Source organism: Engraulis encrasicolus, chromosome 1 (genome assembly GCF_034702125.1).
Source record: "Engraulis encrasicolus isolate BLACKSEA-1 chromosome 1, IST_EnEncr_1.0, whole genome shotgun sequence".
In the NCBI taxonomy this organism is placed as follows: Eukaryota; Metazoa; Chordata; class Actinopteri; order Clupeiformes; family Engraulidae; genus Engraulis; species Engraulis encrasicolus.
The window spans coordinates 42,738,954-42,765,174 of NC_085857.1; the positions used below are offsets into that span (position 1 = coordinate 42,738,954).

Below are 26,221 nucleotides of genomic sequence, written 5' to 3' on the forward strand. Positions count from 1 at the left end.
TGCCATCAAAAGCAAGTGTATTGTGTATTTTTCTTGTGTAATGTGTATTTTTCTTGTGCTCAAAATTAATCTGGGAATGTTTAATTTGTTGAAAAACATGGTACCCGAGCCAATTTATCCACCCTTAACTGAAATTGACGACAACCATTATCTTTTATCAAAGCACATCCTCATCTCATCATCACCACATCACAACGCTCCTGTATCATTCTTGCAAAGTTTTAAACAATAGGAACATAAAAAAACAGATAAACACATATCAGCCAAAAGGTTTTTTTAATGAGTACAAATAAAGAATGGCAATGTACCACACTGACAATCTGACAGGAAGAGCATACTAATAATAATAATATTGAGGTGAGAAGACGGTGGTGGAGTGGGGGCGAGACTTCTTCAATGGAGACACCCGAGAGGGGGGCCTAAGTAGCAGTGGTGATGGGTAGGCCTGACAGACAGAGGTGCATTTCTCGAAACCATAGTTGCCAACAACGTTAGCTACTTTGTTGTTTGCAATGTAATTTCCCATTGACAACAACCGAAGTTGCTAACTGGCTAACAACTACACTTTTGAGAAACACACCCCAGAGTTGTGGGTCTCGGAGCACAAAACTTCAGGGAGTCGAACGCAAACAACGCCACATCGCAGCTCCTCCGCCCATAAACATTCTCATGGTGACAACTAAAATGGGGCCATGGTGGTCTGGCGGGGTGCTCACTCAGCCCTTCAGAGAGGACATGCCTGCCTTCATGATCTCATCCACCAGCAGAATGTTACTGGCGATGACCGTACTGTTGGGGAAGAGGAGAGAGACGAAGTACTATGTTATTTACAAATAATAATAATAAATAACTTTTTATTATTATTTTATATAGCGCCTTATAAGTACGGTAACCCAAGGTCGCTTTACAAAAGGAGAATTGGCAGGGGAATAAAGAGAGAGGAGAGGAAGGGGATAAAGGTGGGGTTGGGGGCATTTACACAGCACAACTATTCAAAACACGAGCTTAACAATTTAAAATGAATTAGGCCTACATGGCAGTGGTGTAGTCTACGTAGAACGCGGGTATATGGAGTATACCCACTTCTAGATTTCAGGGATTTCAGTATACCCACTTCAAATTGATTGATCCATTGATTTGAATAGCACAAATATATACAGTATACCCACTTCAAAAAATGCTCAAATATACAGTATACCCACCATAAAAAGTAGACTACACCACTGCTACATAGCATTTATAATTATAATTCAGTATAAAATTGTAGTGTTGGGAGGGGAGACAAAGAATTTGAACAATGTTATATACACAGCAGAGGTTGTTTCAAAAGGTAGACTTTAAAATGAATACACATTACAGTCTAAAAAGAGCAACATGGATGCTTTTATCCGAACGTACTTTCCAAACTCAACATTACAATCATTTCAAAGCAGACGGATGGAACTGGTATAGACTCTAAAGACATTAAAGACGTCCATTTGTGCAGTCTTTTTTTAATGCATTCGGTTTTTTTTTTAACGCATCCATAACGTTATGAAATTGTTGCTCAGATTCAGTATACAAAGCCTTTCACCTGTTTTTTTGTTGATTTTTAATGGACTTTTATGTCTTTTGTGCAGAGGAACATCTTACCATGAGTGTAGGAGCTGCTTCTTGACACTGTAGTTATCCCAAATACCGGCTTCTGCGGGAACCATAGGTTCACCTGAACAGAGAAAAAGAAACAAATCAAATCATTCAGTTCATCAAGTAACCTCATTTTTACAACAGAAAGCAGAAGCTGAAACCAGAAGCAAAAGGAAGCCAGGAAGCAAAAGCGTTAGGAACCGGCTACAACCACTCAGCTCACAGATAACGAGTTCAGGCCGACAGAGAACCAGTAGCTGGCCTTTGAGGTGACCGACACAGACTTCAGCCATTCCAGCTTGATTGAATATTTTAGATAAAATAATTTGTGGATCAGCACAGTAAACAGGATTTCCCCAAGTAATAGGTAAGCTCTTGCGTGCAACTCCTTTCTTCCTTTTTACCATACTGTTTTTGGAATTATGCACCGAGCAAAACGCTAAGAAAAAGACATTGGCGCGAACGCCACCCCCAGCATTGCTAAAGAGTAGAGATTACTTCAAGAGGTTGCCCTTGCTTACCCGTGTTCAGATCGACACCAACAACCACCCCAGACTCCTTGTTTTCAGTCTGTAACTTCACCAGGGTCTCCTGAGGGTCATAGCCCGAATTCTGAGCCAAGACCTGAGGAGAAAAAGACAATTTGAGTACGAAATTTATTTATTTGATGATTTCATTAAGTAGTATAACAAATCTATCCAGACAGCATACAAGGAGACCTGCTAACTTTCTTCATATATCTAACCTCACAGAGGATTACAGAAAGGGACAATCCTGAGCACCAAGTCATGAATAATTATGACATCTACACATCTAACAAAGGGACATGCTAATAGTATTAATTTCAAATGGATGAGCTGAATAATGCTTTGATTGATTGGTTCAAGCAAAATTGAGAGAGCTTGTCTTTTCCCTGATATGTACTTTTCAAGTACACAGTCCCTTTTTATCAGCCCCCATACGCACCTTAGGGATGACCAGCAGGGCGTCTGCGAAGGCCTGCACCCCAAGCTGTGCCCTGCCCTTCACCGAACGCTTGTGCTGCACCAGAGCGTCCGCTACCACCACCTCAAAGGCCCCGGCCCCGGGAACCACGCTGCCTGTTGGGACACAGCAGGGAGAGGACAAAAACCAACAAGATAAGCTGCCTGGCCAACAACACTAACATGGACACCATAACTTGACCAACAACCGACACGGAGACACATCACACATTTGCTGGATCTCAAAATGGGGCACTTGTGCACTTCAGTGTTCATGTTTCAGTGCATATGGTGTATTACTTACGCACTGAAGCATAGTGGCACCATTTGAGATCCAGCTATGGACAACATGTAAGGCCCAAGAACACGGATGCAACAAGAATACATTCAAGACTAGGTCACCTTGGCAACAACAATGACAACATACAGCACGTCTTAAAGCTAAGCCAAGAACTGCTCAGGCATGGTCAAGCATGTTACGATCCATTCAAGATGTTCTGAAAGAGACCAAGACCCTTGACTAACCTGGGTTTCACTTAACTGACCTACTATTATGTGTGTGTTTTTGTGTTGTTTTGGTTTGTTTTGTTTTTTTGTTTATTGGGGAATGCATTTACTTTAATTTTTATATGGTGTGACCATCGACACACTGTGTCACTTGTATGTCAGCAGAAAACTGACCTCTGTTTGTACAGTCAAATCTTCTCAATAAAATGAAAAATGTTGATCACAAAAAAAAAACAATGACAACAAAATGACATTGTAGACAACATAAATTCAGACATAGTGCACAATACACGGAGGACAGCACGACAAGTCACGGAAGACAACATGGGCTACATATAAGCGAGTTTGAGTATCATGAAAAGTGCTATATAAAACGTATGTATTATTAATATTGCTTATATTGAGAATATGCCAGAGAACTAACATGATGGACAAGATACATGTACAAGTTGACCAACAATCACACACAGCTGACAACACTACTTCAGCAGACAGCACAAGGCGAACAAGACACATGGGCGAACAACAGCTTTCCACTACACGTACCGTCTTCGATGGCGTTCTTGACAGCGCGCAGGCCGTCGCGCACGGCGTCTTTGATCTGTGTGAGGGTGTGCTTGTTGGGGCCCTTGATGAGCAGGGTGACGGAGCGCGGGTTGCTGCACTTCTCAATGTACGTGTACTTCTCCTCTCCCTGTCACGGAGAACAAGAGGATATGATGAGAGACATACTCAGGAGGAAGTTGAGGTCAAGGCTTCAGGGTAGAGGTGTCAGAAGGACTTAACACACCATAACATGATATTTAAAAAAGACCTCGAATGTAAATGGAAGAATGAAAAGTAGTGACTGTATGGAAGAGTAGTACGGGAAAATGGCATAACTTGGTGCTGATTGTCCTAAATAAAGGCTAAAAACACATCTTAAGAAAAAGAATCAGTCAGAGAGCGTGACAGGAAATGAGTGGGGGAGAGAGAGAGAGGGGGGAAGGATCATCACATGACCTCAGGTCGGAAATGAACCCGGGTCGCCGGCATAATAGTATGGCGTCTTAACTAATTGAGCCACCGCTCCCCCAGTGCTGATTATTTCTTTTTCCTATTGAACAATGTGCAGTTGGGAGCGCTGTGGCGCAGCGCGCTAAGCCGCCCACAGTTGGGCTTACATTGCCCACGGGGACCCCAGTTCGAATCCTGCCCGGAGTCATAACCCGGCCCTGCCCCATCTATCTCTACCAATCATTTCCTGTCTACTCTCACCCCGTCCTGTAATAATAAAGGCCAAAAAGCCCCCCACAAAAACTTTTATATAATGTGCAGTTGATGGAGTTGTGAATGGATGAGGAGTTGTGAGAGTCAACTGACCAGCGTGTACTCGTAGACGAGACCGGCGTGACCCAGACACTCGGGCGTGAGGTCGTCCACAGAGTTCATGGCCACTCCGCCACAGGCCAAGGTGAGTCTAGAACAAGACAACAAGAAGAAGAAGTGTTACTCATGTACAAGGAGAATAACAATGCAACGCTCATATGAAAGCCAGTGTTGCCAAATACTGCCATAAAATAAAGCAACTGCCACCCTGAAAACCTATAAAAAGCGAAGCAGTTCTCCAGAGGGGGAGAACATTTGTGTTGTAACCGTTTTTGTTATTTAAAGCATCTTCCCACAGTAATAATTACTTCCCACGCTAATAATAGAGGAATTGACAACTCCGGTCATATCATGGATACCATTAGTACTTATTAAAAAAACTGTGAAAAAAATAAGCAGTAGGTTTTTGTACATTGAACGTAAATGAAAATTTCGCAGACATGCAAAAGCATCAACTTCCACGAACATTTAAGTGATGTTTTACTCAGCCTTTACATGTCAAACACTGAGATAACACTTAAAATGCGCAAAACCAAGGCGTAGGTTTAAGCTTACCTTTCCATGTTCCTCCTCTTTGCCCTGCGCAGAGCCACGATTCCCTCTTTGGCCAGAGCGTCCAGAGAATATGGGTCAATTCCCTGCAAACACAAACGCAACACTATTATGACCAAATATGTATAACACATCTGTTCAACACGTGCAATGTGGATATGCTTCATAACTCTAATGTGCAGTCAAGAATTAAAAGGATGACCAGGGTTTCATTGGTCATATGCATATAAATTCTATAAGGCAGGCATCACCAAAGATGTACTGCAGTTCAGAAGCGGATCGAGAGATGATTCTTTCCAGACCAGAGACCAATCAGATTACTTAACGAAATATTTGGAGCCTTTTTTTCTGATGGTCATGAACATGGACTATAAGTGTTCATAAGTGGCATGATCGGACTGTGTCTGGCAGGGAAAACTTTGATTATAGTCGTCATTTGAAATGCACAAAACATTCAAATGCGTCCCCAAAAACTTTGGCCAATGACAGCTGAATGGACTATGGAATGAATATTCAAAATACCTTTTGGTTGATGACGACGAAGCCTTTGGAGCCTTCTGCGCAGACTGTGTTCTTGAGCTCAATGATCTTCTTGACGCGCTCCTCAATGAACTTCCTCTCGGCCCGCACCAGCTTGTCCCTCTCCTCCGCACTCTTGTAGAAGAAGCCCGAGTTCACCTCTCTAAAAACGCACAAAAGCACACATTACTTAATCTTCTCCAAACATCACTTCAAACGGAGATGTCGAAATATAGGACCGTGAACATTCACCAGTTCACTGTAGATCGCAACAAATGCATTTCTTAATCTTCTCCAAAGATTACTTGAAACTTTGTTGGTATGCTGTGAGATTTTGTATCGCTGCAAATTCCAATCTACAGTGCCCTCCATAATTATTGGCACCCCTGGTTAAGATGTGTTTTTTAGCTTCCAATTATTATTTTTTTTTTTCTAAATAATATGGGACCTTAATGGAAAAAAAGAGAAAAATCCAACCTTCAATACAAGTGCATTTATTCAGTGGGGAAAAAATCCCACATAAAGAAATAATTATTTGACATCAAATAATGTGTGTCACAATTATTAGCACCCCTGGTGTTAATATTTTGTACAACCCCCTTTTGCCAACAAAACAGCACCTAATCTTCTCCTATAATGTTTCACAAGATGGGAAAAGACAGAAAGAGGGATATTCAGCCATTCCTCTTTGCAGAATCTCTCTAAATCATCCAGAGACCTGGGTCCTCTCCTCTGTACTCTCCTCTTCAGCTCACCCCACAGGTTCTCAATGGGGTTGAGGTCAGGGGACTGAGATGGCCATGGGAGGAGCTTGATTTTGTGTCTGGTGAACCATTTCTGTGTAGATTTGGCCATATGTTTAGGGTCATTGTCTTGCTGAAAGACCCAGTGACGACCCAGTTTCAGCTTTCGGGCAGAGGGCAACAGATTTTGATTTTAAATGTCCTGGTATTTCAAAGCATTCATGATGCCATGCACCCTAACAAGGTTCCCAGGGCCTTTGGAAGCGAAACAGACCCACAGCATCACTGACCCACCCCCATACTTCACAGTGGGTATGAGGTGCTTTTCAGCATGCGCATCTTTCGTGGTACGCCAGACCCACTTAGAGTGTTTGTTGCCAAAAAGCTCAATCTTGGTCTCATCTGACCAAAGCACACGGTCCCAGTTGAAGCCCCAATACCGCTTGGCAAACTCCAGACGCTTGCGTTTATGATTGTGAGTGAGGAAAGGTTGTCTCTGTGCATGCCTCCCAAACAGCTTGTTGGCGTGTAGACAGCGCCTGATGGTTGATTTGGAGACTTTGTGACCCCAGGATGCTACCATTTGTTGTAATTCTGTAACAGTGAGCTTTGGAGATATTTTGATTTCTCTTACCATCCTCCTCAATGTGCGTGGTGGCAAAATAAACATGGGTCCTCGTCCAGGCTTGTTTACCACTGTTCCAGTTGTTTTGAACTTCTTAATTATTCCTCTCACAGTGGATATGGGCAGCTGCAGTTGAGTGGCAATCTTCTTGTAGCCTCTGCCTGACCTGTGAAGGTCGACGCACATCTGCCTCACTTGTATGCTGTGTTCCTTTGTCTTTCCCATGTTTAAGAGTGGATAAGAGAAATGGCCTCGGTGTCACGTCATGTTTATACCCCAGGGAAACAGGAAGTGATGAATTACTAATTAAATGTTCCTACATACTCTGGTAAACTTTGTAAACTACTGTAGAAATGACAGAAATGCTTCAATTATATTTATTTCCTGGGAATTGTTAAGGGTGCCAATAATTGTGGAACAGGTGATTTAATGAAAAATAATTATTTTTTAGTCAGGGATTTTTTTATTTTCTTACAATTCATTTGAGTTGAAGGCTACATTTTCCTACAATTTTCAGTGTGACAGTATTCTTCTGCAATAAACACTGAATTTATTTTAAGGCTTTTAACACCTCTCAACCAGGGGTGCCAATAATTGTGGAGGGCACTGTATATCTGATGTGGCATACTGTACATAAACTTGCTTCCAAAACAACATGATTACTAGCTAACTAACACCTAGTAGTGAAAAGCATTAGGTGGGGGAGGGTGTTTCCACGTACGTCTTCTCGTATTCCAGGGAGACGTTGCAGGTCAGGATGTAGGCGTCCTCCACTCTCTTCTTCATGTCTGGGTGTCTGGCGCCGTGGTCAAGCACCAGGCCTCTGATCAGTCTGAGGAGGGCAGGGAAAAACAAAACATCCAAAAATATATCACCTAAATGAACAGCTTGACCATGAAAAAAAAGTCTGGTAGTGTTTTTCAGGGGTAAGGGGGAAACACTCATCAGATTGAGAGAGTCAAAAACAATCAAAATAAAATAATAAGCAAAATGTTTTTTAAAATATTTTTTTAAATAGATAGCACTCCTTGAGGTGTGCGTTGGAAAAGATGGTTGAAAGTGTCTATATCTACAGGATACATAACCTGGAGGCAAATCGTAACTAATAAAACAAGATCCCTTTGGCAGTCTGGAAATCATGTCAGTAGGCTTCTCTTCTAACAGATTTACAATCACCTCTGGCCTAACAAAAACAGGTTCACTACCTTACAGCCACATTTGCGATGGACAAGGAGAGATAGCGATAGATAGAGAGAGAGAGAGAGAGAGAGAGAGAGAGAGAGAGAGAGATCACAGGCTACTCTGGTGTACTCACGCGGTGTCACTCTCTGTCTTGTGTTTCATCTCCATGATCTCCACCATGTACAGGTCGATGGACTCATTGCTCTTATGGATGGCCATCACAGCATCCACCACGGCCTGCCAAAAAGCACAGTCACAAAAAGGTTCACATCACACTTGCTTAGAAAGAATCTGCATTGATCTGAGAGAAACTGAAGACATGCAATAAAATCACACAAAAAGATATAAGGGGAAAAAAGCCAAATCTGAAGTGAAATTTAAAAAAAAAAACTAATCAAGGTATTTCACTCCTTTACGTTGAGTTAATGTGACTTTAAAAAAAGTATCAACAATTTATCTTGTATTATTGTTTGCAGAATCCATGGATACATATACATAATTCAACCATGTTAAAAGGGGCACACTGACACACGAAACACTGTTGTTTTCAGAGTGAGAAGTTGATGACGACGAAGCCTTTGGAGCCTTCTGCGCAGAATCCTTTTTGTTGTATTTTATTATTACATGGCAGGATAACGTTTCGACCTCAACAGTCTTCTTCAAATTCTCTGGTTGGTAGAGAATCTGAAGAGGACTCTTGAGGTCGAAACGTTATCCTGCCATGAAATAATAAAATACAACAAAGAGGATTCTAAGACTTCTCACTCTGAAAACTACAGTTGGCCATCGTCCTGCACCTTTCCCTGGGATGTGCACAATCCTCTTCTTCAACACGAAACACTGTTACCTCTGTGAGAAGATCTGCGAGCTCGGCGTGGACCTTGGTGCGGAGTGACGTCCTGGCCACGTTGATGAGCGTCTCCCGGTCCATCTCTTTGGACACCTTCAGCTTCTCCAGCACCTCCAGAGCCTTGTCCTTGGCCATCTCAAAGCCCTCCGCAATTATCCTAGGGTGAACACCCTGTTTGATAATAAATAAAAAATAAATCAAAGTTTATTTAATAGGGATGCACCGAATTCAATTCAAGTGCCTTATCCTTGGTGATCGCTGAACACGCTGCAATTATCCTACGATGAACACCCTGCTTGACCATAAAATAATCAAAGCTTATTTCGTAAGGATGTAAGGATTCAAGTCAAGTGCCTTGTCCATGGCAATATCAAAGCCCTCCACAATTATCCTAGGGTGAACACCCTGTATGATAATAAAATAATTTTATTTACAGTGCATTTAAAAAAAAAAAAAACATCTACAGCTCACAAACTACTTGAGTATGCTATTTAAAAGCATATAGTGTAAGTTCCAACAGGTTGAAACACGGTTTGTTGACAATTAACAGTAGTTCCTACACACCTATTAAGTCACTGGGACAATTCAAAAGCCTTCGCCATTTCAAACCCCTCTGCAAATTATTTTTGGATGTACACCCTCTTAGATAATCATCATTAAAAAAAAAAAGTCAAGCCAAGGTTTGTTTTATGGAGCACTTGTGGAGAGAGAGAAAAACCAAAAGCAAAACAAAAAACAATGTAATAGCTGACCTAAGTGCCAGACAAACAGTCTTGAGGACGCCATAAAAAAGAGCCGAGAGTACCATCAGGTTGAAAAACGGTTTGTCAACAATTATGGTCCGTGCAGAATATTTTTTGTCACAAGGACTTTCCTAATTATGTGTAATAAATGGCATCATGTCCAATGGGCAAGTTCTGATAAAACAGTGCTGCCCATGTGTGCACTTCTTCTGCTATTCTCGAGAGGAACCACACTATGCTTTCTGGAGGAACCACACTATGTGCCCCATTTACAGCTGACCATAGTGCGAAACAAACATGCTAAAATGACAGCATTCACAAAGAGCGTATAATGTACAAATAGGCCAAAAGACAGTTTGTTGACAATTGACAAAAGTCCCTGCAAAATATTTTCGTCATAAGGGTGTTCCAGACTATGATTTGTCACAAATGTCATGTCCAATGGCGCTTGATCAGAAAGCGCTCAATGAGTGCTACTTTCATGAGGACTTTATTCTGAAGTTTTGACACAAAAGAACCTGATGACACTGGAGGTGAAAGGCATTGCTCGTCCTAAACAAAAATCCAAGACGTGTGCAATATTCTTTTGTATTTAATTGTCAAATTGGTGCTGCAGTGACCAGCACCTGACCTAGGGAGTTGTGATTGGACCTTGAAATTCGGGATTAACCCCCAGGGTAACGTACTGTTAAGACTCACCTCTGACACGTAGAGATCTGCCTGCTTGAGGAGCTCACCAATGATGAGCACGTTCGAGGTGGTTCCATCTCCCGTGATGTCATCTTGAGCAGTTGCAACCTTTGCTATCAGGGATGCTGTGGGGTGTTGGATTTGCTGTGAAAGGAAATTACATCTGTCATTATCCACACAATGGAATCTTTCCGGAAATATCAAATGCTTCATTAAATGACATGACTGCGAAGCAACCATAAAAGGAAATGTTTACTGTACCATCTCGTGCAGGAGTACATTACCATCCTTCGTCAGCTTTATGTCTCCGGCACCAGACACAAGCCTATAGAAAAAACACACACAACGGGAATGCATGTGCGTCAGAAAATTAAGCACAACTATAACGTGTGTACTGCCTCAGTAATGCATAAAAGTAACCGCATATCAACTGACAACCCACTCTCAAACAGAGAGTGAGCACCACATACAGGCCCCAGGATGCCGTTAGCTTAGCCCATTACTGGCACATCTTCAGCATGGTACTCCCATTATGATAGCTAAGTAGTTAGCAAGCTAGGTAGTCCCCAGCTTTTTCCTTTATGATTGGCGTTATGAATTCGTGTTATACATCAACAGGAGTCATAGCATTGACAGGCCCAAGTGCTCTACCCGAACCGGGTGAATTTCAATTAACGCGAGGAAATGTTTTGTTTGTGTATTCAAGTTTCAACGTCAGGCTAGTTTAGCATGCGCCTCATACAATGGTTCCGGTTGACACATGACGCTAAACACATGATGCTAACACAACTCACATCTTCATGGTTCCTTTTGGTCCAAGGTTGCTTTTTAGAACATCTTGAAGTCCTCGAGCAGCACTGATGTTAACGGCAAGGGCCGCTTGCGCCCTGGCCACTTCGGCTTTCGGATTAAGGGCTTTCACAGCAGACATGATGCAGCCAAACTCGAGGAACAACGGCGTGCCGGGTGATGCGGACCAAGGGAAAGGGTGGGGACAACGTATCTTCTAGAAACCTCCCAAACACGACGTAAGGTCCTGCCTTCTGTTCGCGCTGACGGATAAAAACCAGGCTTTTGATTCGCTTGCCGACTTGTCTGTCTTCGCCCCGAAGACGCTCAAAGAGCACGTGTTGACGATAACGATATGGGATGGGTGTGGGTGTTGGGGGACAGACGGAGCCAGCCTGTTGATCTGTCTTGAACCTGTCTGGCTGTGGAGGAGAGCGGAGCCGATGTCATAAAGTGAGCTCTTGCTGCCATGATGATAATAATCATCTAGTCACTAGTGTGTGTGTGTGTGTGTGTGTGTGTGTGTGTGATGAGCATGGATGTCCTCGGAGGACCATAGCTACAGGCTGCAGTGAGGGTAGGCTACCAAGTTCCATCAGCCGCCCATCAAAGGCAGGATGCAAAATTGTTGGCTTTGTGAAAGTTATTATAATGATTACACACAGGGCTGGGTTAATGCACAGACTAGAGGGGTCCGCTCATATTTCCGACGCACCATTAGTCCGATGCGTCAATGTTCCGAACATTTCCCATTGATCCTACAGCACTTAGTCTCAGATAACTTTTTACCAATTAAATGAAACCCTTTGTCCCGACAGTCCAATGTTCCGACCAAAAGCTGCTTTAGATCACCGTCATCTCTGATCGCAGTGGTCATGCTGTCTGTGACAGGTTAGGTTTAGGGAAAGTTTTGGTCAAGGCACAATTTTAAAACTCATAAACATTGCAATAGTCTACTGACAGGTTAGGGTTAGGAATGGTTTTGGGTAGGGCACAATTGCAAAACTTGGCAACATTGCATTAATGACAGGTTATGTTTAGGGGTAGTTTTGGTAAGGGCACAGCAAGACCGACTCAAACGGCATCTGTGCTCCTCGCAGCGCATGCAGCTGCGTCTACTTGGCACCGGGAAATGCAGGACATACGACCTGGGATGATGACCAACCCCAAACAGTAGGCTAATTGGTCGGAACATTGAGCTGTCGGAGCAAAGGGTTTCATTTAATTATTTCGAGTTAGTGGGCTGTAGGATTAATGGGAAATTTTCGGAATATTGACGAATCGGACCAAAGGGGTGTCGGAAAAATGACATGCTACCCAGACTAGATGGCTGCAGCCTAGGGCCCCCCACCTGCCAGTGCAAGGCCTATGCCATGTCATCAAGCTCTGGTAAATCATCACTACACATTCAAGGCAATATTGAAAGCTAACTATTACACATCAATAAACGTCCATTATGTTGACCTTTTTTCTCCAGTTTGTGATGTATTTCAATGTAACCACTGTACATTGTCTGGACACATATCATGACTAAGTAAAAAATAAAATTATATATTTATATCCCTCAGAGTCAAAATATTTGTTAAATGTCAGGTTCCGTGAGCATCTAACTAGACAATGGGAGTAGAGTAGGCCTATGATGAGGGCATAAATCCAAGTTGAAATCACATAAGCCAACAAAGGGAAGCTCCCACACTTGCTGTGATCTGTTTCCCTTGTTGGCCTCCGGGAGGTGCTACAAGCACACCAAAGCCAGAGCCGTTAATAAACAGTTTGGCATAATAACAATGTAATAATAATAGTGAAGTGTTAATTCTGATATCTGATATGCTCATTGTGGGAGTATGGGGAGCAAACATGGCGTCCATAAAACACGTGACCAACCCAGAACCAATCAGCACAGCGGTATAGCTCAACGTTCGAACCCAGTTGTCCAGACTCTCTTTATTAACGGCTCTGACCAAAGCCATCGAAAAGGGACTCTTTATCAGAGCTCAAATGTACACTATATTGCCAAAAGTATTCACTAACCTGCCTTGACTCACATATTAACTGCCATCCCATTCCTAACCCATAGAGTAAGCTTATATGCTAGGCTATAGGCCTAGGCTATATGATAATATATATGATGATATGATGATCAATATGATATTGGTCCAACCTTTTGCAGCTATTACAGCTTCAACGCATCTGGGAATTCGCTTTCCACAAGGTTGAGAGGGGTGTTTGACCATTTGACCAAGTATTTTTTTGACCAATTCTTTCAAAAGCGAGGTCACACACTGATGATGGCACAAATATTCAGAAGGGTTTTTTTCCAAAATGCTGCACATCTTTTTCATATTTGCAACCAACCGTGAGTTGAGGTGCAAAACACACACCAGAAAAAGAGGTGCTGGCAACCAGTAAAACAGTTGCAGGAGGAGAGAAGTGCCGCACACTCTCGAGTTGTGAGCTGTGACCTGAGGAAGGCCGACAGGTTGAAACGTTGTCACATTAAAAACTTGTTTATACAACTCGAGAGTGTGTGGCACTTCTCTCCTCCTGTAGGCCTATTTGCGACCGACCCACCATCAATTGCATGTAAATGAACACTTTTCAAATGGCTACAGTGGTAGTTCTGGGATTCCCTGTTGACCCCCTTGTTATAGGCTATTCCAAATAGGGATGCAAACGAACCAATGCATCAATCGATTAAAAAAACATTAATCGCAATTAATCGACAATTCAACTGACAAGAGACTCAGGTGAAATGGGCATGTGAAGAGTGTGTGAGGGGTGTGAATAGTGGGAATATTTAAATCACCTTTGGATTAAATAATTGAAATATAATTAATTTAAATCTGGTTCTTTATCTCAATTTTTAATTAAATTTTTTAGATTTAGTTAGGTTTTTTTTTTGAGAAACATTGAGATTTTGGGGGGGGAAACGCCGCTTATCAATTAATCGTAAGTCGATCGATAAGGCTATCAACTAATGATTAATGAATTAATTGATAATTTGCATCCCTAATTCCAAATGAATAATGTTTTAGTCCATTATATTTGCTAAATTTTAATTTGAAATTCAGTACGAAAAAACATTTATTAACCAATTTTGTGTATGCTGTGTTTAAAGGGACACTGTGCAGGAAATGGTCAAAAACGGTACTGCAACTATGCTGCTCATTGAAACTGGGCTGCCTATTGCCACATTTGATCTTTACATGAAAGTTTACTCAGTAATAAACAAATATTCTCTAGTATGGTCCAAGTACAGTCATTTTTTCAGCTAAAAATGGCTATTTTTGGAAATTCAAAATGGCGGACCATGGAGAAGATCCCCCTTTTCATGTATGAAAAGTGTATTTTTTCCAGTCATAAAGAATACTTAGAATTTGATGGTGGTGGTAAATATTCATGAAAAAGGTAACATTAGTGAACGGGCAGCATGAATTCTGGAAATAAACAAATAAAAATCTCACACAGTGTCCCTTTAAGTTATCATTGACATTTGTATGGGTTTTATTCAAGCACACACTGCATCATACAGTGTTGCTTCATGGCCAGCAAGAGATCTGAATTGGACATATATTTTCTACTTTTATTTTATTTATATATTTCTTCATTTATTTATTTATTCTTAGTAGTTATAGTATACAACTTCCATGTTGAATAAATTATGATTTAATAGCCTAAGAAATGTAATAACAATTATTATTATTATTCTTAGTAGTAGTAGTATAGTAGTAGTAGTAGTAGTATTCAGTATTTCCTTATGCTTATGGTTTTAATTTATTGCCACTGTTTAATTATTGAATATATTGTTATTTCAGTGCTCTTTCACTAACTGCTCAATAAAATGCTATGTTATTATTGATAAACACATTGCCACTTGAAATGTGAATGAACAAGAGCAGCACTTAAATCCAACTTTTTCTGTGATTTGACAAGACTTTCGAAATATTTAACCACTGAATTATCTCTTTTTGAGCTATTTTTGTGTTTTTTTTCTGTTGTTTTCTATAAGCACAGTTAAAACCTTGTGAAATGGTCAATCTACAAGAAGCATAGAGGTAAAAACTTTACTCAAAATGGAGTCTAGCTGTTGTGGCTTGGAGCTTTAAGATTGGAGCTGTAAGACCACAAAGGAGAATATTAGCCGTGCTAACCTTTCCATCTGATGGAAAAGAAAATGTGAAGACTCTTATGGAAGATTCAATACTGCATGAGGCCAATCTGGACCAGATAGTCTTAATTCACTATATACATATAATCCAACAACACCCTAAAACAATGTTTAATGGCATTTTTTACTGAAATTTGGCAACCATGTTGGAAGTTGGTGATGAGGATTCAGAATCCAGTGTCATATGAGTTAAGGTCATATTTGAAGGTCAAAGGGGGGTCTATTTTAAGGACCTTCGGGTTTTTTTTCCAAGTTGACATCCATGCAAAAAATTTGCAGTAGGGTCAGAGTTTCCAAGTGGTTGCCAAGATCATGTTTACGTTTTCATTCCATTTGGATGCAGAGTTTTTATCTTCATGTCTTGTCAGTGCTGCCACCTCGTCTGCTTCAATGCCACAAAAGTTCAAATCTGTAATTGTGTGTGTGTGAGTGCATCCCAATATGTGTCCTTGCCTCCTCCACTTGTGCTTGTCTCCTCGTCCCGCCTCCTGGCCCCTCCTCTGTGTAGCAAACGATAAAGTTTCCCAGCTGTCAGCCTCGCCACAACAACTTTTGAGGGACTGTTTTTCATTCACCATCCCAATTGCAAATGAGAAAAAGACTTTACAATTGAGCTTTTGCAAGATATTGAAATATAATGCTGTTGTCAGTGATGTCATCATGACGAGAAGCGAGTGGAGGAGGCAAGTGGAGGAGGCAAGGTCACATATTGGGATGCACCCTGTGTGTGTGTGTGTGTGTGTGTGTGTGTGTGTGTGTGTGTGTGTGTGTGTGTGTGTGTGTGTGTGTGTGTGTGCAGAGGCGATTCTAGGGTCAGGTGGGGCCCCAAGCGAAAATTCAAAGGAATGAACATTTGAAACAAAATTGCCACTACTGTAGTAAAGCTTCACCATCCATGGGCTTGGGGGCCCAAAGCGGCGGCCTGCCTTGCCTGGTGACAAGACGCTCCTCTGTGTGTGTGTATGTGTGTGTGTGTGTGTGTGTGTGTGTGTGTGTGTGTGTGTGTGTGTGTGTGTGTGTGTGTGTGTGTGTGTGTGTGTGTGTGTGTTCTTTTGATCTAATAGACATCTGTGGAATGGACATAATATCAGTTAGTTCACTCTTTGAAGCCTGGACTCCTGGGCTGATGTCTATCTGTAGATGCCCCTTGTAAATATCTGGATGCTGGTTCGATCCTCCCAAAGAAAATAAAACACTGTGCTTCTGATTAAAATACCAGACAAGGGATGTATACGTGCTACTGTATGTGTGTGTGTTGTTTCCTTGTGTTTGTTCCTATATCTGACCTGCATGCGTGGCCACTATTTGCAGTCTGAGCGTCTTTGATGGAAGTCTGGACAAAATGTTGTGGAAATGTCTAACTGTTGAGAAACACCCCTCTGAATACCCATGTCAATAGGGGCAGCCGTGGCCTAGTGGTTAGAGAGTTGGTCTTTCAATCTAGGGATTGCAGGTTTGAATCCCCCCTGACCTCTCCCTACATCTCCTTCCATCGCTGAAGTGCCCAATAGCAAGGCATCTAACACCACATTGCTCCAGGGACTGTAACCAATACCCTGAAAAATAATAACTGTAAGTTGCTTTGAATAAATGAAAGCGTCAGCTAAGTGCAATGTAATGTAATGTAATGCAATAGAAGCATGAAAGAAACACTCATTAAAATTGATATAAACGTATATAGGCCTACAGTAGCCATATACATACATTTGATAAACAAGTACCGTATACATATATACATATGTATTAGGGCTGTGCAATATATCAAATTTATATAATGATATCAATATTGCTGTCAAACAATGTAAAATTTCATAATACATAATACATTTTGACATTTTGTCTGTACTGCCAAAAGGTAGGTGCGCTAAGCGCAATACATTCCCCTCCACTTGAGCCATTGTGAGCACAGAGCAGACTTGCTACCCGACACTCATGCAGAACACCACTGTTTATATCTCTTTGGCCCTACACTCACACTGCTGAAGGGAGGGGAGATTGTGAATTGTTTAGCACAATTATTTGTCTTTAAAAGAAAAATCTTGTTATCAATATTGACTGAAATAATTGTGATATTGATTTTTCTCATAATCGAGCAGCCCGAATATATATATCTTTATAGACATTAATTTTGAATTAACTCACTTAAATACTGAATAAAGCTTGATTACGCTTTGAAAACAAATTAATTAAATTTAATTAAATGAAAGATGAACGTAAACTCGCCGGAACTATTTAATTTTGAATTATTATTAGGAATTAAATATGTCATGTAAAGGTAGTCAATGTGTAGGCTAGAAGTATTTACATACGGTATTTGGCAAATACTGTATGTAAATATTTGGACGTCTGCCTGCCTGCTGTCTGTTTGTCTGTCTTTGTGTGTATCTAGTATATCAGAGATGCGTGCGAGTGAACTATTTGAATAGCAGTCAGACCGTGTATTTGGTCAAATGTTGTGTCTATGTCTACCGTTGTCTGTATTGAAAATAGTTTCTATTTCAGTGCAATGTTTTCTTTTGCAAAACTCTGGAAACACTCACTGAATCAGGAGACACTAGTGGGTGTCATGTACAGTATAAAGGGCCCCATGTAGGCCTACAGTATCAAGGGGGCCCACACAGTGTCTGATTTATTTAGGCCTATTTCCTGTAAAAAAAATAAAATAAAATAAAATAAAGTTGAATAAAACCAAATGGCATTCCAACACTTCTTCAATTTGAACCAGTCCAGACTCTGATTTGAGTGGTATGCAGGTAGCCCAGTAATTTGCCAACTTGTTCATGTCAAATGAATTACGCATGGAAGTGCCAAACCAGCAATATTCCTTAAGATAATACTCTCTTAAGCTTAATGACTGAATAGCTACCTATACCCAAACAAAATAAATGGGCTGCTATACCCCAGCAATGTTCCGTGAACATTGATAAGAGCTGTTGTAAAAGTTGGTTGAAGTGTTGACTGAATACAATTGTGAAGGAGTTGAAAGAGAACGCTGTCTGATTCCCATAGCACAGACTGGTCAGATTCACAGTGAGCCAAAGTCAACATTTAGAAAGTCCTGATTAGAAATTTGACTAAATTTGACTAAAATTGTGCATGCATGCACTCAAAAGCAAATTTCAAAAACACTCAGGTGCTGGTTGTATGGATTTCTTTTTAAATTAGCCTATTCGTTTACGTGTAAACACAACATGTGGATAAAAACGCCATAGTGACAGATGAGTTTTTGCAAATGGGAACCAGAGTTAAATGAGGGGCCCAACCCGGGGGGCAACCGCCATTCCGACATACCGCCATTCAGACATACCGCCATTCAGACAGTATTTGATTGTCATTCCGAGCCATTTCGAGTCATTTGAACATTGTTGCAAGTATGTAATGGCGCGTGAACAACGTTCTAACTCAATTGACATTTGCAACAATGTTGCTACATGAGCGGATGTGGAGAGAGTGACAGCGCAATTATAGGATTAGTGTATAGGCCTAATTTAGTGTTTACTTTTGTCACGGGTAAGGTCTGAAAACAGTTCGTGCAAGCTGGAAAAATGTTTTTTGCAATATAAAGTCAATGTCGGAATGGTGGTATGTCGGAATGACGGTATGTAACCGCCAAAACCAGCTAGTGTTCTCAATAATATCCACATACGTGTAAACAACTTCTCACTCCCATCATACTATATGGGACTTAGCGTTAGATGTTACTCTGGTCTGAGCCCACTCTTATTCCTGTGACATCAAATTTCGTGTTCAAGTCATTTTGTTTTATGTTAAATAACCTAGTGCATGTGGGCCAACTGTGATACACATTTGAAATGACTTTGTAGGGACCCCATAAGGCAGATTTGGTCCCCTGGTTCTGAGTTTGACATCCCTTGCATAGACTATAATGGCTGATCCGTGTCTTGAAAATACATGATAGTGGGACAGAAGTGAACACTGGGTAGTAAGCTAAAAACTGTAATGGGGGTGATACGGCCTTGGCTCTTTACAATGCGCTTTGTAAATATTTGCTATATATATATATATGCTGTACTGGTCCTTCCTAAGAAAACATCCAACCACTGTGTTTGGGCGTATGTGTTTTGCATGCTATGAGAAGATATGCATCTATTTTTTTGGTGAGTGTTTGTCTTTGTGTGGGTGAGGTGGCAACCGCTATTTGAATGGCAGCCAGAGGAGCATCTTTGAATAAAGCTTGTCAAGTACATATATGTGCCCTCTGGAAGTCTTGTACTGTAGCTGGTGTTTGATGGGACTTTGAAGCGAAGACCATCTCCAGGACGGACACGATACATTCAGCAAGGATGAGGAGAGAGGCAACATACCTCTGTAAGGGGCAGACTGCTCAGTACTATTGTATTATTTTTTATTATTATCTATTTTTACATTTATTTATTATTGCTTTTGAATGATTAACCTGATTTTATTTTTTTCCTTATTTCTTTAAATTATTATTATCTGAACAATTTGTATAGATTTAATTTTATGAGTGAAGCAGCCTATGTAAATTACATTTTTGATCTATGCTATATTATTATGATGTGAAAGAAATCGATTTAATAAAACAGCTCAAATCTCAAAATCCTGAATGCAGCGTGTATGTGTCTCCAGGACACAATGGGAAGTGTCCTGGAGACACATACACCTGTACGCTGCATTCAGGATTTTGAGATTTGAGCTGTTTTAATAAATATGTGGGTATGTTAGAGCTGAATGAGCACATTATAATGTAAGAGGATGGTCTTGGCTTTTAAATGTAACTCATTTCATGTTTGTTCGTGGTTCGGAGGCTGAGATATTTCAGATTTAATAGGCAGAGGGCACCCTTTCCCTAATCCCAAAAAGGGATTAGGACAAAATGGGTTAAAAAGGATTCATGTACTGAATGTATATCATGCAAAAGTAATGTTGGAACTGAAGGGAAATTTTGGATTGTAACATAATTTCATATAATCTTTGAATATTATTATTAAGTTGGCCTATGTAAGTGCGTATGTGAGTTTTTTGTTATTGCCAAGAAGGAGTCATGTAGGCAGTAATGCTGGAGATTAGTGAAATTACATGTTATAGATAAAAGAGGCATTACTGTAGTCTAATTCATTATTTATTTATTATTAGGATAATATAATTAGGCCTACTGTAGTTATTCAGACGGGATGCTGGTAGCATTCTACCGCCTTCAACAAGAGAAATTTGATAGCCTAGCACAGTTTTCCTGAATCAAAGATTTTTTTTTGGTAAATTCTTGTAGGCCTACTTTTCACTGTACTACTACATCAGATAACTGTTTCAGATTCCTTCACAGATAATGAATGCCTGTAGTTACATTGATGGTAGCCTATATGGACTAACAATCGTGCTCTCCAAAAAGATATTTAAAACCGTGAGAGCCCCTGTCTTTTTTGTAATTTACACCATTATTATAACAATAAAATATAAAAACAGCGTCAAGGCGTAAAAAGTGTACCATATTATTGTGTGTCATGAAATTTAAAAACATCACTGACAGCGAGGTATATGAATGAGGTTCACTGACAGCGAGGTTAAAATTTGGCCATGATTCATGAAATACTGCATTTTGCCATTTTTTCTTTAGGGTCTGCAATGGCTGTCCTTGTGATAGCTGTTGGCTGCTTTGGATCAGCAGGTGAGTACAGGCAGATCTTTTCTTTTGCTTGTATATATCTTTATTGACACATAATTGAGGTTTTGCATGTTGTAAATAATGGGCAGTCAGGGGGCAAGGTAAGTGGTTAGAGTCAGACTTCAAGCTCAACGTTTTCTGGACCCCCGACCTGCCAGGTTGGTGGAGGGAGTAAAATAAAGACCAGTGCTCTCCCCCATCCTCCTCCATGACCCTGAGCATGGTACCATGCCGACGCACTGCTCCCTTGGGGCTGCCCTGCACGGGTGAGGCATAAATGCGATTCCGTTATGTGCAGTGAGCACTGTGGGCTGTGGAGTGATGTGTCACAATGAAAATGGGAATTTCCCAGGTGGGCTTTCACTTCAATTTCACTTCACTAAATCCTACGAAGCCCTTAAAATGATAAATTGAATATACAATTCAATTAACTTTAACATTTCTTGTGCTCACTTGAAGTCCTGACAATAACATGTCTGGTGCCCTAAGAATGTGCCCAAGAAACAATTCAGGTTGACACAAGAAATACTTCAGGTTTTTTGTGATTTTTGTTTTATTTTTTGGGCTCCATATATGTAAATTAAAGGCGTTTAAGCGCTTGCATGTGTACAGTAGGCCTATCACATTGTAATTGACGCTGCACAATAGGGCCCATCAATTGTATGTTTTCTAATATAGCCTATACATAGAGAAATCTATACATCTAAAACAAACTCTAAAAATCTCACTACCTCAGAACCAGACCTGTGCGAGCAGAACTCTACTCTGTCCAAACTTTGTCAGTTCTTAATTATGGTGAAATGACGTTCCTACTAGATAACTAATTGTTCCTCACCACCTCAGAACCAGACCCGTGCGAGCAGTACTCTACCCTGTCAGAGCCGTGGAGGAATGCTGACATGGCCCGGTCCAGGGACGACTCTGCTCTGCAAGAGGGCTGGTTCCGCTTCAGTGGGGTAGGGGGTGACGTGCTGGATGGCGTCTGCATGGACGCACGATCTCCACCGAAGGGAGACCAGCTCCTGGGTCTCAGGACCAATTCATATGGAAGCGTTCGTGGCACGACAAATCTGGCGCTGTATGTTAAGAACTCAACTGGGTGCACTCGAGTAAGACACGTGAAGGTGAAAATGTGCAAGCGAGACTCTGTGTACTACTTTGTGCACTGGCTCAAACCCACAGCAGTCAACCAAAGCTACTCCACACGTAAGACATGTGCAATGTAACCTACAGTATATTGTCATTTGTGTATGCTGCTGGACACCACAGTTTCCTCTAGGATCAATAGTTACTCTACTCTCCTACTCTACATTTAATGATAAACAGCACACATTTTTTACATTTGATTTTAAGTATTCATACTGTCATTTTATTTCATTGTAGCCTAGTTTCACTTAAAGGGACTCATAGTCTATAGATAGATGTTTTAACCTTTGTTTTGCACTTGGCAGACGCTATTGAACCAAAGCGACTTAATCGGGAACATAATCACAGCCAACATTAAGGGCAGTCATGGGTGAGTGGTAAGGGTGTCAGATTTGCATCCCAGAGGTTGCCGGTTCGACTCCCGATCCGCCAGGTTGGCGGGGGGAGTAATCAACCAGTGCTCTCCCCCATCCTCCTCCATGACTGAGGTACCCTGAGCATGGTACCGTCCCACAGCACTGCTCCCCATGGGGTGCCACTGAGGGCTGCCCCCTTGCACGGGTGAGGCATAAATGCAATTTCGTTGTGTGCAGTGTGCAGTGTTCACTTGTGTGCTGTGGAGTGCTGTGTCACAATGACAATGGGAGTTGGAGTTTCCCAATGGGCTTTCACTTTCACTTTTCACATTGCTATACATAGTGCACAGGAAATGAAAAGAACAGGTGCGGATGCTATATAGGGTTCATTTTTTTAAAAGCACATTAGTACAGGGTTAAGTAGAGTACACACATACATGTACCTGTACACATCATGCCATAGAGTCTAGCCTGGGATTGGGCCAGCTCAAGCAATAGTGTAGTTAGTAGATAGATAACCTTTGACCTTTTACAAGTTTGCAACATCTGTCTGCCTGTAGGTCACCTTTTCTGCAGGGAAAGATCTTGTGGTGAACATGCCGAGTGTGGTGAGAATGGGGCCTGTGTGTGCCAGTCTGGATATGCCATCCCTCAGGGTCACATCCCATCAGGAGACAACTACGGATGCTCAGGTCAGACACAGATGGACAGGACACACACTCCTATTTTACATTAACCTCACTTAGACCTCAACAGCTAATTAGTTCTCCTCTACCTCGTAACCAGACCCGTGCGAGCAGAACTCTACTCTGTCCGAACTTTGTTGGTTCTTAATTATGGTGAAATGACGTTCCTACTAGATAACTAATTGTTCCTCACCACCTCAGAACCAGACCCGTGTGAGCAGTACTCTACCCTGTCAGAGCCGTGGAGAAACGCTGACATGGCCCGGTCCAGGGACGACTCTGCTCTGCAAGAGGGCTGGTTCCGCTTCAGTGGGGTAGGGGGTGACGTGCTGGATGGCGTCTGCATGGACGCACGATCTCCACCGAAGGGAGACCAGCTCCTGGGTCTCAGGACCAATTCATATGGAAGCGTTCGTGGCACGACAAATCTGGCGCTGTATGTTAAGAACTCAACTGGGTGCACTCGAGTAAGACACGTGAAGGTGAAAATGTGCAAGCGAGACTCTGTGTACTACTTTGTGCACTGGCTCAAACCCACAGCAGTCAACCAAAGCTACTCCACACGTAAGACATGTGCAATGTAACCTATGTTGTAATTTGTGTATGCCCCTGGACACCATAGTTTCCTCTAGGATCAATAGTTACTCTACTCTCCTACTCTATATTTAATGATAAACAGCACACATTTTTAAAATTTGATTTTAAGTATTCATACTGTCATTTTATTTCATTGTAGCCTAGTTTCACTTAAAGGGACTCATAGTCTATAGATAGATGTTTTAACCTTTGTTTTGCACTTGGCAGACGCTATTTAACCAAAGCGACTTAATCGAGAACATAATCACAGCCAACATTGCTATACAGGGTACAGGTCTTTTCGTCGAATGGATTCTTGAGAGGGCACCATTCGAACAAAACGTTGGACCATTCGTATAAGGCAGGGGATCTTTCGTCGAGGACGTTCCGTCTACCGCAAAAGCCTACGAAACGTCCTTAAAATTGAACTAAAGATCCTTAGGTTTGAACTAAACGCTATACATAGTGCACAGGAAATGAACAGAACAGGTGCGGATGCTATATAGGGTTCATTTTTTTAAAAGCACATTACTAGGGTTAAGTAGAGTACACACATACATGTACCTGTACACATCATGCCATAGAGTCTAGCCTCTACATTTAATATGATGGCACATATTTTTTTTATTTCAAGCTTTCATATTTCAATGCAGCCTACGCTTATTTTAGATAGATAGATAGATAGATAGATAGATCTAGATAGATAGATAGATAGATAGATAGATAGATCGAGTCGTCACTTAAAGGGACTCATAGTCTATAGATAGATGTTTTAACCTTTGTTTTGCGCTTGGCAGACGCTATTTAGCCAAAGCGACTTAATCGAGAACATAATCACAGCCAACATTGCTATACATAGTGCACAGGAAATGAAAAGAACAGGTGCGGATGCTATATAGGGTTCATTTTTTTAAAAGCACATTAGTACAGGGTTAAGTAGAGTACACACATACATGTACCTGTACACATCATGCCATAGAGTCTAGCCTGGGATTGGGGCAGCTCAAGAAACAGTGTAGTTAGTAGATAGATAACCTTTGACCTTTTACAAGTTTGCAACATCTGTCTGCCTGTAGGTCACCTTTTCTGCGGGGAAAGATCTTGTGGTGAACATGCCAAGTGTGGTGAGAATGGAGCCTGTATGTGCCAGTCTGGATATGCCATCCCTCAGGGTCACATCCCAACAGGAGACAACTACGGATGCTCAGGTCAGACACAGATGGACAGGACACACACTCCTATTTTACACTAACCTCACTTAGACCTCAACAACGAATTAGTTCTCCTCTACCTCGTAACCAGACCCGTGCGAGCAGAACTCTACTCTGTCCGAACTTTATCGGTTCTTAATTATGTTGAAATGACGTTCCTACTAGATAGCTAATTGTTCCTCACCACCTCAGAACCAGACCCGTGTGAGCAGTACTCTACCCTGTCAGAGCCGTGGAGGAACGCTGACATGTCCCGGTCCAGGGACGACTCTGCTCTGCAAGAGGGCTGGTTCCGCTTCAGTGGGGTAGGGGGTGACGTGCTGGATGGCGTCTGCATGGACGCACGATCTTCACCGGAGGGAGACCAGCTCCTGGGTCTCAGGACCAATTCATATGGAAGCTTTCGTGGCACGACAAATCTGGCGCTGTATGTTAAGAACTCAACTGGGTGCACTCGAGTAAGACACGTGAAGGTGAAAATGTGCAAGCGAGACTCTGTGTACTACTTTGTGCACTGGCTCAAACCCACAGCAGTCAACCAAAGCTACTCCACACGTAAGACATGTGCAATGTAACCTACAGTATATTATCATTTGTGTATGCTGCTGGACACCACAGTTTCCTCTAGGATCAATAGTTACTCTACTCTCCTACTCTACATTTAATGATAAACAGCACACATTTTTTACATTTGATTTTAAGTATTCATACTGTCATTTTATTTCATTGTAGCCTAGTTTCACTTAAAGGGACTCATAGTCTATAGATAGATGTTTTAACCTTTGTTTTGCACTTGGCAGACGCTATTTAACCAAAGCGGCTTAATCGAGAACATAATCACAGCCAACATTGCTATACATAGTGCACAGGAAATGAACAGAACAGGTGCGGATTCTATATAGGGTTCATTTTTTTATAAAAGCACATCAGTACAGGGTTAAGTAGAGTACACACATACATGTACCTGTACACATCATGCCATAGAGTCTAGCCTGGGATTGGGGCAGCTCAAGCAATAGTGTAGTTAGTAGATAGATAACCTTTGACCTTTTACAAGTTTGCAACATCTGTCTGCCTGTAGGTCACCTTTTCTGCAGGGAAAGATCTTGTGGTGAACATGCCGAGTGTGGTGAGAATGGGGCCTGTGTGTGCCAGTCTGGATATGCCATCCCTCAGGGTCACATCCCAACAGGAGACAACTACGGATGCTCAGGTCAGACACAGATGGACAGGACACACACTCCTATTTTACACTAA

At 41.5% G+C, this 26,221-nt stretch overlaps 2 protein-coding genes across 2 annotated transcripts; one reads left to right on the forward strand and one right to left on the reverse strand.

Moving 5' to 3' along the window:
• Positions 1-259: 259 nt before the first annotated feature.
• cct6a (chaperonin containing TCP1, subunit 6A (zeta 1)) lies at positions 260-11,391 on the reverse strand. The gene is made up of 14 exons (XM_063202737.1): positions 11,183-11,391; positions 10,650-10,713; positions 10,398-10,532; positions 8,953-9,126; positions 8,239-8,342; positions 7,645-7,755; positions 5,559-5,718; positions 5,040-5,122; positions 4,479-4,575; positions 3,663-3,810; positions 2,593-2,726; positions 2,148-2,250; positions 1,633-1,705; positions 260-789 (listed from the first exon to the last, which is right to left on the reverse strand). Exons 1-14 carry the CDS (start codon positions 11,317-11,319, stop codon positions 717-719), a joined length of 1,596 nt encoding a protein of 531 aa, XP_063058807.1. The 5' UTR covers positions 11,320-11,391; the 3' UTR covers positions 260-716.
• An 8,206-nt stretch (positions 11,392-19,597) lies between these two features.
• LOC134457296 (uncharacterized) lies at positions 19,598-26,221 on the forward strand. The gene is made up of 8 exons (XM_063209245.1): positions 19,598-19,674; positions 20,942-20,992; positions 21,833-22,195; positions 23,052-23,183; positions 23,379-23,741; positions 24,830-24,961; positions 25,157-25,519; positions 26,046-26,221. The coding sequence occupies exons 1-8, from the start codon at positions 19,650-19,652 to the stop codon at positions 26,219-26,221; spliced, it is 1,605 nt and encodes a 534-aa protein (XP_063065315.1). The 5' UTR covers positions 19,598-19,649.